The sequence below is a fragment of the Scyliorhinus canicula genome, chromosome 1, assembly GCF_902713615.1.
Source record: "Scyliorhinus canicula chromosome 1, sScyCan1.1, whole genome shotgun sequence".
NCBI classification, from domain to species: Eukaryota; Metazoa; Chordata; class Chondrichthyes; order Carcharhiniformes; family Scyliorhinidae; genus Scyliorhinus; species Scyliorhinus canicula.
In genome coordinates this window covers 70,462,373-70,478,153 of record NC_052146.1, presented here as the reverse complement: position 1 = coordinate 70,478,153, position 15,781 = coordinate 70,462,373, and the positions used below count along the sequence as shown (strand labels likewise).

At 43.0% G+C, this 15,781-nt stretch overlaps 1 protein-coding gene across 2 annotated transcripts in view; it reads right to left on the bottom strand.

Moving 5' to 3' along the window:
- Positions 1 to 9,681: 9,681 nt before the first annotated feature.
- Positions 9,682 to 15,781, bottom strand: part of ufd1l (ubiquitin recognition factor in ER associated degradation 1) — a 42,335-nt gene continuing 36,235 nt past the window's right edge. For both annotated transcript variants that reach the window (XM_038792984.1, XM_038792981.1), the window contains exons 11-12: positions 14,813 to 14,894; positions 9,682 to 10,067 (exon numbers count right to left, since the gene is read on the bottom strand). In XM_038792984.1, coding sequence (XP_038648912.1) covers positions 9,993 to 10,067; positions 14,813 to 14,894 — 157 coding nt within the window. In that variant the 3' untranslated portion in view covers positions 9,682 to 9,992. The remainder of the gene's footprint in view (positions 10,068 to 14,812; positions 14,895 to 15,781) is intronic.

The window sequence follows — 15,781 nt, the reverse complement described above, 5'->3', positions numbered from 1 at the left end:
AACATTTTTCAAACAGAGATTGTTGCATCACAGAATGTTTTCCTGTTACTACGGATACATATTTAATACAAAGTGATCAGTTAGAAGTCGTTTAGAATTAAACTTACTCAGAAGGAAAGATCTTCACACCCTGCGATAGGGCTGTTGTCCAGGAGCCTGGATTAACACGATGCACAATAGTGAGAGCATGTGACATCATAATGTCACAGACTCTCAATACAGCCTTTCTAACCATTAGAATCATAGAGTTTATTGGATTTTTCCTGTGATATTGATGTCAGCCTGATTAGAATGTCCTTTAGTTCTAGTTTCTAACTGGCGCATCGTCAAAATTGAACTATTATTATGAAAAGACGTGGCAGCCTCAGTTCATTGAAGATTATAGGTTCAAGTCCCACACTTGACAGTGCACTGCACTGTCAAAGATGCCGGCCTTTCACTGAAATATTAAATTAAAGACAGGATTTTTGGTGCTGATGTTGGATCAGAAGGGAGGGAGGTAAGTGTGGAATTTCTTTATACTGGCTGGCATGCTGGTTCCCCGCCACAGCCCTGACTCTCCAGCCATTTTCCTGGAGATAAATTCAGATGTGGAACAGCTACTTATCCTTAAGTGACTGGTACCTTGTTCATTCAATTAAAAGGCTAATTAAAGCCATTATTCAGAGGCTGACTGGAATTTTCTAGTTAACCTATGGCCACGACGTTGGGCATATAGCAGACACCCTGGAGACACCCTCCCAGGGACATGCCACAGGAGTGAGGCCAGTGGTACACAGTCACTTTGACGACCCCCACCCCTGCACGACCATACTTACCCAGTCACAGATGCAATCACAGGTTTCCTCTCCACCATTTGTGGCCAATTTTAAAAGTGCTGAGAGAATTCTTCAAGATGGATGTTCCCTCTCACTCTATAGCCTTCACTGGCAGGCTGCAACTCCTTCATCTCTCTCCTGCTGGAGTGCCTCTTATTCGCCTTTCAGATTTGAGAGTCCACCAACCGTGCTTAATTGGATGGTGAGCATACATCATCTGGCCGCTAATTTGTCAACCTTACAAAAAGTGCTGTTGGGTCCTCAGCGCCGTAGGCAGCAATGCTAACCACTGTGCCACCATGCTGCCTCCTACTTCATTGCAGTGTTAATGGAAGCCTATTTGTGACACTAATAAAGATTATTATATGTAGCCTCATCAATTCCTTGTACAATTGTAGTAATATGTTTTTCTTCTTGTACTTCTATCCCTTTGTAACAAAAGCTAACATACCATTTACCTTCCTACTTGTTCGCCATAAGCGCATGATGACTTTGTGATTCATGTACAAGGACACCAAGGTTCTTCTGGATGCAAACATTGCCCAGTCGCCCACTATTACTTAAAAAAAATAATTCAATCGAAAGTGGATGACTTAACACTTTCTCACTTTCACTTCCCTCTGCCTTATTCTTGCCAGCTTATCCAACTTGTCTATATCGCCCTGCTTTTATGCATTCTCCTCACCTTTACCTTTCTCAAAACATTGTGTCAAGAGCAAAGTTAGACACGCCACTCAGTTGGCTCATCTTAGTTATTCATATAGATTGTAAATAGCTGAAGTCCAAATACTGACACTTGTGGTACCTGCCAGTTACCATCTGCCAACTGTTTCCTTTAGTTCTTTATTCTCCCACATTCTACCATCCATAAATTTGAGATCATGCAAGATGTGCTGTTCATGTCTTAATTTACAGCAAGTACCATTTCCCATCACCCCTGTTCCTGCTGACCACCAATGGCACCTAGTCCAAGCAATATCTTGATTTTAATACTCTCATCCTTGTTTTCAAATCCCTCAGTGGCCTCAACCCTCTATCTCTGCAATGTCCTCCAACCCCACAACCCTCTGAGGTATTTATGTTCCTTTAAGTCTGGTCTCTTTTGCATCCTTGATTTTAACTATTCCACATTGGTGGCCATGCCTTCAGTTGTCTAAGTCCTAAGCTCTGAATACTCTCCCTAAACATCCCCACTGCCCAATCTCACTTTGCTCCTTTAAGACTGTTGTCTGTAAATTATTGGAAACACTTTGACCAGTTTATCAGTAAAACATTTTACCCAAGGACCCTTATTTGCGAGATGTACAAAGGACAAACACAGGTTCACAATTCAACCCAAATTTATTCACAAATACAATAAACCAGTTATCCCCCCAAAATACCCCAAATATTAGGTAAAAAGTAAAGTTGCCATAGACCCAGATGATCATAGGCTGCTTTCCCCTTTGAGGTGGGTCTCACACTCTTCCGTCCGTTCTCTGGTCCGCCTTAGAGTCATCTCAGTTGACTCTGCATCTCTGGATGCCTCTTTCTTGTCCCCCTCTTTGCGCCCTTCCAGAAGCTTCTCTGGCCCTCAGCCAATGAGGTCACTGGGCAGGGGTCGCAACAGCCAATGGATTTGTTGATTGCAACTTTGCAGGACACCAGGAACTCCTCCCCCCAGGGATCCATCCCCAAGTGCATTGTCTGCACGTAACCTTATCCCATATAAGATAAGGGCGGGAAATCTAGGGGCCAGAAGTCTGGCTTCATCTGGGCAATCCAGAACTATCGATCCATTTAAAGGCAGCAGGGTGGCACAGTGGTTAGCACTGCTGCCTCACGGCACCAAGGTCTCAGGTTCAATCCCGGCTCTGGGTCACTGTCCGTGTGGAGTTTGCACATTATCCCCGTGTTTGCATGGGTTTCGCTCCCACAACCCAAAGATGTGCAGGTTAGGTGGATTGGCCATGCTAAATTGCCCCTTAATTGGAATAAATGAATTGGGTACTCCAAATTTATTTTTAAAACACTATCAATCCATTTGAATGGTGCCAATTATCTACTGATGTCCTGTTTACAGGATGTGCCCAGACTTGCCCCGACTGAATGTCTCGGCCCAGTGTATTCATGTTTGGCTGTTTCACTTCCCATCAGACCTGTCTGTGGTTCTGACTATAGCTTTAATATAAAGTGTCCAATTCTGTATCAGGCCTACGATTCAGGCCATTGGCCATTTTATCACAAGACATTCCTTAAACCTTGTGATAACCCTCATGAGGCCCACGGAGACATATTGACATATCTTCCTGTGGGTCTCATAGAATACGAGCTTGCCCGCTCATGGATGGAGGTCCGCCCAGCTGGGTCTCATTACTTGGCTTTTTAAATACAAGCCCGAACCGGATCCCCGACTGGGACCCTATTGTTGAATGCCACTGTAGCGGCCTTAAACATCAAGTTTATAATAAGCTTAAGTGAACCGTCTTCCCCGGGTTTCCTGGATCATTATATTGGCGCCGAGGAAAAGAAAAAAGTGATTCTGGACAAGCTTACCATAAAAGAATAGTCTGACAAGAAAACAAACCTGAAGGAGATTAGAAGATGCTGCTGTTCAGGAAGTTAGAGCTATAAATTGCAGTGGATTGGGGTCAAAACGCTGAAAGAATGTGATACTTCTTTCAGGCAAACGGCATAGATGCAGAAGGTGATTCTCCCAAATGCTTGCGGGGCCCCAACTTTTTACATCATCAAAATCCTCACCTACCCATCAGCCCCAGACTCGCAGTCCTTTGACGAACTAATCAAACTAGTGGCATGATCCCCGCTAGCTCAAGAGCCACCATGGAACTGCGCCCGTTATTCAGTACCCACGCAATACCAGAGGTCATCATCAGGTACAATGGGACACCATTTACCTGCGAGGAGTTCCAGGCATTCATTTCAAACACATCCACATAGTCCAAAACCACCTGTCCTCGAATGGTTTCGGCGAGCGGACAGTCCAGACGTTCAAATGCAGCATGAGGAAGCAGAACATAGTCTCCCTCGATACAAAACTGACATGATTCTTATTTAACTCCAGGACGATACCTCACGTGACAAAGGGTTGGCACTAGCGGAAGTACTTATGGGCCGACAACTCAAGACCCGCCTGAGCTTACTGTTCCCGAATTTCAATGGGAAATTGGAGGCAACACAAGGCATACAAAAAAAAAATCATGACCAGCAGATACACGAGAGCTTTTAGGCTGGGAGACACCATACATGTCTTTAATTTTGGAGATGGCTCTCAATTGATCTCAGGAGTCATGGTGGAGAAAATGCGGCCGGTCTCGTATAAGGTCAACCAAGAAAAAAGCCATAATAAACACGTGGACCACCTCAGGCGCAGGGAGCCTGCCTTAGAGGAGGAAACCATGTACGGTGAATTGATACCCTCTCCAACCTTCGTGCCATCCTACAGCTCAGAGGTACAGCCCGTCAGGGATCAACGTCCGAGCCAACAGGATGACGAAGACTTGGCGTTTGATATGGATATGAAGATGACAGAGCCTCCAGGGGACACCGCAGTTGAAAATGAGCCCCCAGCAGTGGCCCTTTGACGCTCTGTGCGGAAGGAATGAGCCCTGACATGCCAACACCACCAACCCGGCTCTTCACTGGCAGACAAAGACCATAAGACACAGAAGCAGAATTAGACCACTCGGCCCATCGAGTCTGTTCTGCCATTCTATCATGGCTGATATTTTTCTCATCCCCATTCTCCTACCTTCTCCCGATAACCCGATTCCCTTAATAGTCACAAACCTATCTATGCCTGTCTTAAAGACACTCAGTGATTTGGCCTCCACAGCCTTCTGCGGCAGAGTTCCACAGATTCACCACCCTCTGGCTGAAGAAATTCCTCCATCTCCGTTTTAAAGGATCATCCCTTTAGTCTGAGATTGTGTCCTCTGCTTCTAGTTTTTCCTCCAAGTGGAAACATTCTCTCCACGTCCACTCTATCTAGGCCTCGCAGTATCCTGTTTCAATAAGATCTCCCCTCATCCTTCTAAACTGCAACGAGTACAGACCCAACTGTTCCTCATATGACAAGTTCTTCAGTCCAGGGATCATTCTTGTGAACCTCTTCTGGACCCTTTTCATGGCCAGCACACCTTTCTTTAGATATAGGGCCCAAAACTGCTCACAATACTCCAAATGAGGATTGAGCAGAGCCTTATACAGCTTCAGAAGTACATCCCTGGTCTTGTATTCTAGCTCTTGACATGGTCACAAGCAAACAGTGAAGTAGGCCCCATTAGCAGGACACTTAGGGGAAACCATTTTGCCTTATGGGGATGTTGGGATGTGATGACCCTCACAAGGCCTACAGGGATGCACTGATAGATCTCCCCGTGGGACTCAGAATACAAGCTTCCCCGCTCATGGGTGGAGGTTTGCCCAGCTGCGGCTCGTTACTTAGCCCTTTAAATACCAGCCTGAAGAAGGACCGGTGCTCTCATTAGTGTACGACTGAGGACCCTGTTATTGTATACCTTGGCAGTAGCCTTAACCTTCAGGTTTATAATAAACTGAAGGAACCTTCTTCCTTGGGTCTCCTGGATCATTATTTAAAAAAAAAATTTAGAGTGCCCAATTCATTTTTTCCAATTAAGCGTGGCCAATCCACCTAACCTGTACATCTTTGGGTTGTGGGGGCGAAACCCACGCAAACACGTGGAGAATGTGCAAACTCCACATGGACAGTGACCCAGAATCGAGCCTGGGACTTTGCCGCCATGTGACAGCAGGGCTAACCCACTGCGCCACCATGCTGCCCCTCCTGGATCACTATAAAACCTGACTCTTTGACTGAGCTTTTGGTCATCAAGGCCTCTTATCGGTATCATTTGTTTGCTTTATAATGCTTGTGAAGCACTTGGGACATTTAATAAGTTATTGTTGTACCGAGCAAGCAACCAAGTAATTGTGAGTTCAATAAAATTGATCATTTGTGGCACGATGGAAATTACCAGATTGTTTTTAAAAGCTTAAAGATTAATGTGAGAAGGGGAAGGAATCTTCCACCCTCATACATGACTTTAATCCAACATGTGATTGAGACTTAAATCCATCAAAAATTAGAAATGGGAAATAAATGGTGCCTTGCCGGTGTTATCCACATACAAGGAATAAAAAAGTATTTATAATTTCCACAATAAATTATAACATTTGTTGATGACAGTAATGTGCGTCACTGTGCAGGCAAAGGTTCCAAACCAAAGAGTCCTGATTTGAATAATTCAGTTTAATTATTTTTTTTTTAAATGAGTACCCAATTTTTTTTTCCCAATTAAGGGGCAATTTAGTGTGGCCAATCCACCTAACCTGTACATCTTTGGGTTGCAGAGGTGAGACCCACACAGACACGGGGAGAATGTGCAAACTCCACACGGACAGTGACCCAGGGCCGGGAACAAACCCTGGACCTCGGCGGCGTGAGGCAGCAGTGCTAACCACTGTGCCGCCCAATTCAGTTTAATTAAATGTCTCCAAAACAAGACGGCTCCAGGACTTTTGTTTTTTAAAAGATCAACATCATTATTCATGTTTGAATTCTGTAACTTTGGGGCAGCAAGATGGCGCAGTGGTTAGCATTGCTGCCTCATGGCATAGATGACCCCTGTTCGATCACAGCCCCGGGTCACTGCCCGTGTGGAGTTTGCACATTCTCCCAGTGTCTGCGTGGGTCTTAACCCCACAACCCCAAAATGTGCAGGGTAAATGAATTGGCCATGCTGAATTGTCCCTTAATTGGTAAAAAATAATTGGGTACTCTAAATTTTTAAAAAAATGTCACTTTGTTTCTCTTCATGTCTGGAAACATGGAATTTACCTACAGCTGTTTTTATACTCGAGTATTCACTACAACAGTCACTGCATTGGCTACAATGTGGTTTGGAGCATCCTAATGCTTCAAAGGCACTATATAAAGGCAAGTCTTTCTTTGATTGAATTCAAAAGAAAACCAATCCAAAACCAAACCAAATTGCTTAGAATTTCCAGGCACATATGCAGTGCCAATTTGAAGCAGAAAATGGCATCAAACTTGGAATTAAAACTTCAAGAAATTTGAAGGAATATAACTTGGCTCACATTAAATAAGTTGCACTTGGAAACAATTTGGAAGTTTATATTGTATCTGCTGCCCTTTAGAACATAGAACATAGTGCAGGAGGAGGCCATTCGGCCCATAGAGTCTGCACCGACCCACTTAATCCCACACTTCCACCCTATCCCCTCAATCCAATAACCCCTCCTAACCTTTTTGCTTTGGTCACGAAGGGCAATTTATCATGGCCAATCCACCTAACCTGCACGTCTTTGGACTGTGGGAGGAAACCGGAGCACCTGGAGGAAACCCACGCAGACACTGGGAGAACGTGTAGACTCCGCACAGACAGTAACCCAGTGGGGAATCGAACCTGGGACCCTGGCACTGAGAAGCCACAGTGCTACCCACTTGTGCTACCATGCTGCCCCGACAGTCTATTCTCAATCATCATAACTCACCACATAAAAATGAACTCCTTTCAACTGTCTTGGACTCTTGATAATTGTTCTTCATGTTCTTTGGTTTTGGACCCTTTTCTGCAAGCGAAAACAGTTTATCCACCCTGTTAAAACCATTAATAATTTTGAACACCTCTATCAAATGTTCCAATAACCTTCTTAGCTCTAAAGAGAACTAAGCTTCTTCAAATTTTTCACACTATTGATATCCCCCATCCCTGGTATATACTAGAATGAATCTCATGCTCTCCAAGACCTTCAAGACGACAAGTATAAGTAGAAAGGGAGATAATGCAAATGCTGGCTAGTGTTGGAAAGCCTTTTTCTCCTAATGTGCAACTTACTTTAATTAATTATAGATTGTTGAAGGCAAGAATAGTTAAACACATAAAAAAATCAATGCAAGTAAAGAAATGTAAATGGAACAAGACTGACAACTCTAAGCCCACAGACATAAACTCACAAATTTATCTGATTTCCTTGAGGGAGTAATACAACTGATTTTAGAAGGCGTTTAATGAGATGCTTCCTGAAAAATTTGGGCCTAAAGCAGGAGTTGAAATAAAAGATTTGGTCTTTCTGGCAAAACTATTGAGCCCAAATGTGTCAATGACAGTCATTTTAAATTAGGCATGATCGGAGTACTGCAAATGTCAGCAGAAACTGAACTATTTAGAGACAGAGTTTGGTTAGATTTTAAAATTAATTAAATTTTTCGATAAAATAAATATAGAGAGAAAATGGGTTAGGAAGATTACTAATTGAAAGCGGCAGTCATTTATTTAAAAAAGGAAATATGAATATGAAACAAACATTTTACTGAACTTGATAAGTAGTCAGGAAAATGTATCTACTTGTTGACCTAACATTGAAAGGTGTTAGAGTATGTTCCAATATGGATATCTGCAAAGCATAAAAAGGGTCATGTGTGTGAGTATTTTTTTGTACACATATATAGTTTTCATAGGTCCACTTGAACAGATTGAAACACACAGCAATTATGGATTTTTCCTTATACAAGGAGAGAGCGTATCTGAACAAAAATAGTAGTCTGCTGCTGGTGATGGTAATGATGGGAGAAATTGAAAGGTTTAATATAAAGGCAGCATATCGTGTATTGACTTTCATTTATCTCCCTCGATGGTACTGTAGGTCTTGTAATAACTTCAATTGTAGTGTGGCAATTATAAAGAGAAATTCAATGTTGGATGTCGTGTTGGACCCAGCTATTCCAAGATAAAAAAAAGGCAAGGAGTCAATTGAAGATATTTTAAGAAGGGAATTGGAAATTATTCTAGATTTCAAATCATTTGAGACATGAAGACCAGCCAGTGAAACTAAAACCATAGAAAGGGAATTTCTGTGAGGTCTTCCTGTTGTAATTACGGCAGAAAGTGGAGAGAAATGGTGTTGATGGCAGTTTATAGTGGTGGCGTTTATGTTCTTCTATCAAGAATTCCACTGATCCTCTGCTCGGAAAACCCTTTGGAAATTCCTGAAAAATATTTAAATCATCCAGGTTTTTGAGGTAAAAAATTGATTAGATGGACATGGGAAGGGAATTTTGAGTAAAACTAGAAGACAAATCATAAAAAGCACAAGTTAGTCACAATCAGAAACAATTTAAGGAATAATTTCTTCACTTTTTTTCACAATTTAGTTATTTCCAGTCGTGGATAGGCTGCCGTCTCCTGCATTAAATATGAACTTGTGAATTGAATAGATGTTGAATTCAACTGGGAAAGTTTTGGGGCACGAAGACAAAAATGTCTCTTGAAACATGATTTGAACAATGGGGCAGACTACCTCGGTTAAACAGCATTTTGAATTCCTAATTCCTCACACTCAACTGCACGCAAGGTTGATAGTCAAAAGGAATTTCAATCAAATGACAATAATTGGCGCAATTTAAATTATCAGCCAGTCGGGTTTCTTCTCAGAGCTGCACAACATCCTCTGAAACCTTGTCTGTAATACGACCAGAAGAAATTAAATGACGAATACAGACTCAAATGTCAGAGTGTTGGAGCTTCACTACCCCTGACCCCAAGCCATCATCTGGAAACCAGTGTTTGGGAAGTTTTACTATCCATTTTTCAGGGTTTCTGCCCAAGATTAGATTTAGATTTCAATTTATAGTATGATTGTGCTTATTGAGTTACAACTGGACATTAATCAACAAGGAATAATAACCCATGATATACATCCATACATTGCCATAATTTAACTGTGTACTAATCACATCATATAATTGATGACACGCTGGCTTCATGGGATTGTTCTTTTTTGCAGCAAATCAATCTTAGAAAGAAGTGCAAGCCCAAAATGTCAGAAAATTCATTTACTAAAGTCATATATACAGATCAGAGGTCACATCTGTAATCACACCAAATAGTTCTCAGTAATGGTTTTCATTTGACTTGCAGTCTTGAATTTCACTCTTAAAACCAGTCACTTCAGTTGAAATCACTTGTTCATGCAAAGCCACCATGAACACTACAGAGAAATCCAGTCAATGAGAGAGACGATGCAAAGAATTCCTTTTGAGAACCATAAAGGCCTTCCTAAAGAGATGAGTGAACCGGTCCCTTTCACCTCCCCCAAATGGAAAAGGCTCTTCTCCTCCCATCAGGTGTTTTAAGGTTTCCTTCCTTTCTTGCGTAAAGACTGTCCTTCTCCGGAGAATGCAATAAACCGATTGGCTCCGGTATCCTACACCAACAGAAAATAGCATTAGGGTACAAACGCGACGCTGCCCGACAGTAAGAACAGAGAATTTTATAAATCTAGTGAAATGCACATTGCACTGGAAAGATTATTGGGTTGGAGTGTCAACTCTGAATATTCCAACACAAACCGAGCAACAGTGTAGCTGAAGACAGAAAGAACAATTATGTCAACTGCTGAAATATCTAGTTTCACAAATTTAAATACAAACTCAAAACTTATGAAATATGAACAAACAGTGAATTCACAATAGAGGTTAAAACTTATTTTTCCTTTATAAAGTAGCTCAAATGCAGGGGAACAGTAGAATGCACAGTAGAACAGTGGTGAGCAATTAGGGATGGGCAACAAATTCTGGCCTAGCCAGTGATGCCTACATCCATTAAAGAATAAAGAAAAGCATGATTCTTAAATGTTGTCAGCAACCACAATAAATACCTGGGCAGCATGGTAGCACAGTGGTTAGCAGTGTTGCTTCACAGCCCCAGGGACCCGGGTTAAATTCCCGGCCTGGGTCACTGTGCAGAGTCTGCACATTCTCCCCGTGTCTGCGTGGGTTCCCTCTGGGTGCTACGGTTTCCTCCCACAAGTCCCGAAAGACGTGCGTGTTGCACATTCTGAATTCTTCCTCTGTACCCAAACAGGCACAGGAATGTGGCGACTAGGGGATTTTCACAGTAACTTCATTGCAGTGTTAATGTAAACCTACTTGGGACACTAATAAAGATTATTATTCTGTAGAAACACCGTCAAAATCTGAACAAGTCAATTTTTTGATTTATTTGATGCCTATATGCTAATCTGACATGGTTTTCATTTGCAAATTAAATCATTAGAAAGAGAGTTTCCCCAGACTAACAAGAGGCGACAACAGAGTGTTGATGCAGGCTTGATGGACCAGTTGTTTTTTTTCATCTGTGTCATTTTTACATGTAGTTTGGTGATATTACATTTTAACTGGTGCATTGGATATTAAGCTGTTCTTTGTAAAAACAAGAAGGATAAATTTAACCCCCCACCCACTTGGTTACAAATTGCAAAAATCGGAAGCCTAACATTTACCCTTGCATTTCCGGTTATAATAGAGGTGGACTGCGGGGGCAGGTAGAGAGATCAGGCAGGCCACAATGAAAGGGAACTTTATTTCCCATCTGGCCATATTGCTAGAATGATTACAGCAAAGATGCAGGCCATTCAGCAGGTCTTGCCCATGTTGGCTGTCTGCAAAAGAAACTCAGCTGGCAGCACAGTAGCATAGTGGTTAGCACAGTTGCTTCACAGCTCCAGGGTCCCTGGTTCGATTCCCGGCTCGGGTCACTGTCTGTGCGGAGTCTGCACGTTCTCCCTGTGTCTGCGTGGATTTCCTCCGGGTGCATCGGTTTCCTCCCACAGTCCAAAGATGTGCAGGTAGGTGAATTGGCCATGATAAATTGCCGCAGTGTCCAAAAATATTCAGTAGGGTTATGGGGATAGGGTGGATGCATGGGCTTAAGTAAGGTGCTCTTTCCAAGAGCCGGTGCAGACTCAATGGGCCGAATGGCCTCCTTCTGCACTATAAATGTTATGATTCTATGAATACACCTTGTGTACCAAAGGAAAAAAAACGAGAACTCCTTCTCCCCAGGTTGCACAAGCCGCCAAGGAACTGCCCCGTCTCCTCCATAAACGCAGACAATACCTTTGCCAAGCCAGCCGGGACAAGCAATTTTGGCCTACAGCGATCTACTTTCAGGTCCAACACACAGTTCATATCACCCCACTCCATAAATCAATTGGTGGCTGTCCAAATCTGGCATCGTAGCCAGCAACCGTTTCCTAAACGATAAATCGTCCCAATTTGGGGCATACACATTCACTAGAACCACCTGATTCCACTCTAATACCCCTCCTACCATCACGTACCATCCATCACGGTAGCCTTGTGGATAGCACAATTGCTTCATAGCTCCAGGGTCCCAGGTTCGATTCCGGCTTGGATCACTGTCTGTGTGGAGTCTGCACATCCTCCCCGTGTGTGCGTGGGTTTCCTCCCACAGTCCAAAGATGTGCAAGTTAGGTGGATTGGCCATGATAAATTGCCCTTAGTGTCCAAAATTGCCTTTAGTGTTGGGTGGGGTTACTGGGTTATGGGGATACGGTGGAGATGTTGACCTTGGGTAGGGTGCTCTTTCCAAGAGCCGGTGCAGACTCGATGGGCCGAATGGCCTCCTTCTGCACTGCAAATTCTATGATATCTTGATCAGCTATAACCCTCTTCGCCCGGAACCAAAAACTCATATTAATTAGAATCGCCACCCCACGCACCCTGCTATCGAAGCTCAGATGAAATACCTGGCTCACCCAGGCTTTCCAGAGCCTAATCCAATCCCGTTCCCACATGTGAATCACTTGCAAAGACACCACTGTGGCTCCCAGACTCTTTAAATGAGTAAACAACCACGCCCTCTTTACCAGTCCCCCCAGGCCGCACACGTTCCAGGTGACTAACCTTGTCAGGGGCCTCTCACACACCCCCCACCCCACCCTCGAGTCAGCCCTGATGGACCATACCTTCATCACCAGCCCCAGGCCCATCTAAAATTTCCGTCATGCTCCCTACCCTTCCACCACTACCCCCCCCAACCAACATCCTACATGCCACATCAACTGACCCCCTCCCAGAGACTCAGAGCCTTGCCAAACTAGCCCAAAAAGTCGCAATCCCTCCCACCACACCAGTCACTAGCTGCTTTCTGAGTGCTAGCAAGGTGTCCCCAAGGTCCCACCCAAAAACAACCAAAACAAAGGCCCACAACCCCATTACCCAGGCACATATATCCTTGTCCCAATCCCAGCATCCCCACCATACTTCTCATTCCCTCCAATTACCATATAATTCCTCCGCTGTACCATCCCCCATGATCCTAGTGCCCAGGAAAATAAAAATTCCCAACTTCCTCCAAGAAAAAAAAACGAGCTAAATATAACACATTATATTGCAATATTTACAGACACGCCAACCCAACTTGCACAAACAAAAAAAAAATTCTACCAGCCCTCCGTCCTTCATGAAGGCCTCAGATTGTTTTGGCGTATCAAAAGAATGATCCCTCGAGGCCGGTCCTCCAGATCATCCACTTTGGCATTAAGGCCCTTATTCCTATCTGATTATCCGTGCCTCGACAAGGCCTCTTTCGCATCCTTTAGCGTATCCCTTTGCTCCTTCACAGCTTTGGCAGTCTTGCCCAGCTGCTCCCCTATCAGGCCTAATGTCTCCTCAATGATGGCTTTAAATGACTAATCTCCTTCCATTATCACTCAAATTGGCCATCCAGCTGCCTGCCAAACTTCTCCAATTCCTGTGCCATCACCCCAGCCAGTGTTTCTAATCTAAAGGGTGCGGCTGCCTCTGCAATCTTTTCTCCCCCAGATTCCTTTTCGGCCTACCAGCTGGGGGTTTCTTTCCTGTGGCCTTTTTCGCAGAGGCTATTGACATTCCTCAAAAACCTTTCCGTTCTCCACACCAAACTACTGAGTTAGAACCCAAAGTCTGCTGAAAAAAACTGGGCAAAAAGGATTAAAATACCTGGATCCTGGCAGGAGCTCTTTTTGTGCAACCTGTTTTCACGTGCCATTACCGGAAAGCACTTTGAGATGTCCAGTGATCATGTAAAGCTCTATATGAAAATAAGTCTTTGTTTCTTCTTTCACTTTGCTGATTAGCCTGTTTGCTTTATCAAATACATTTTGGAAGCTCACACACATCAATAACATCAACCACAATACCATTATCAAGCCCTTCTTGTTAGCTGATCAAAAAACGCTTCTCAACAAATCCAAGCTGTTTTTTCATAATTGATCTACATTTGTCAAACTGGTTGCTAATCTTTCCCCAGATTGTTTTGAAAAGCTTTACTACCACTGAGGTTAAACAGACTGGCCTGCAGCTACTGGGTTTATCATGACACCCTCTTTTGAGTAAGGGTGTGACATTTATAATCCTCAATCCTCCGGCATCACCCCCATATCCAAAGTGAATTAGAGGATTATGGTCAGTGCCCCTGCAATTCCTCCCCCCCCCCCCCCCCCCCCCCCCCCCCCCCCCCCTCCCCTTGCTTCCCTTTTTATCCTTGGGTGCACCTGATATAGTCATGGTGATGTATTAACAACTGGCCCTGGACTACTTATGTAGATATTTGATGCCTTAGTTCCATTTCTCAGCCTGAGCACAACATTTATGAAATAAATGATGATTGACCAAGGTGAAACTTATCCCTACAAATGCAAATTTAAATCTAATACATGCAATTCAAATCTACTGATGCCGAACCACATTACAAGCTTGCAAGCTACTGGTTGGAATAAAATTTCATTTTTCTATTTCATGAACTTGCATTTCAAACCCATGTCAGATTAACATGGAGAACAGCATGGTTGGCACCAGGTATGCAACTGCGTAAAACCTGCTTCATTGTGTAATTACTTCACATCAATGTTCTCAGCCTCTTTTTTTCAAGTTAACATGAAATGAAATGAAAATCGCTTATTGTCACAAGTAGGCTTCAAATGAAGTTACTGTGAAAAGCCCCTAGTCGCCCATTCCGGCGCCTGTTCGGGGAGGCTGGTACGGGAATTGAACTGTGCTGTTGGCCTGCCTTGGTCTGCTTTAAAAGCCAGCTCTTTAGCCCTGTGCTAACCAGCCCCACCTTTGAACATTTGAAACACATTTACTCCTTCTATTATTCACTCACCTCTTCTATTCGTTTGGGCTGTGGTCGTGAATTCCTGATAAAGGTGATTTTTCCAATTTTGAACTCATAGTTTGGGATTCCTCTGTGTGATAATGGTAAAAACGTTAGTGTGCAGTTATTGTTAACTGATACTGTCCAGGAATTATGAACATATGTTAGTCTTAAGCTTTTTTCAGATACTTGGTAAATTTGTATTGTCCTCTAAACATTGTCACTGTTTAAACACAAATATCCAAAATACAGTCTCGGCCCAATGGTAATATTCTCACATCTGTCAAATCGTCACAGGGTCAAGCCCATTCCAGAGACTTGAGAACATAATTCTGACTGACACTTTAGTGAGGTACTGGAGGAGTGCTGCATTGTTGGAAGGTGTTATAATTAGGTCCTATTTTCCCTCTCAGGTAAATGTAAAAGGATCCATGCCACATTTGAACAACGGAGCTTTCTTGTGTTCCAGCCATTTATGAAATTAATAGCAGTTCTAGAAAGTCAGTTGGTGAAATATGATGCTGAAGCTGATCGTTACTCAGCTTAATATTCATTTACAGAGTAAAAGTTACAGTCCATGTCTCTTTATACACCCAGGTGAAACCACAATTAATGCCCTCCCACTCAAATGGATATATAATTAACAATAAGTTGATTGGTAACTTGTTTGCGGGACCTTGCTGTACACAAATTGGATGTTTCATTCCCCACAATCATAACTATACTTCGAAAGTAACTCACTGAAAGTGAATGCTTTACTACATCCCAAGGTCATGAAAGGTGCTATGTAAATGCAAGTTTCTTTTTTTCTACATACATTCATGAATCAGGAATTCACGACCACAACTGTAAGTATTTCAAAATTTGCATTGTAATGCAGGTAATGTTGAAATAAAATACAGCAAAATAAAATGCTGATAGATTTCATTACTTCCAATTTCCTAATCTTAAGCAGCTTTCAGTGGGGCAGCAAGGAGG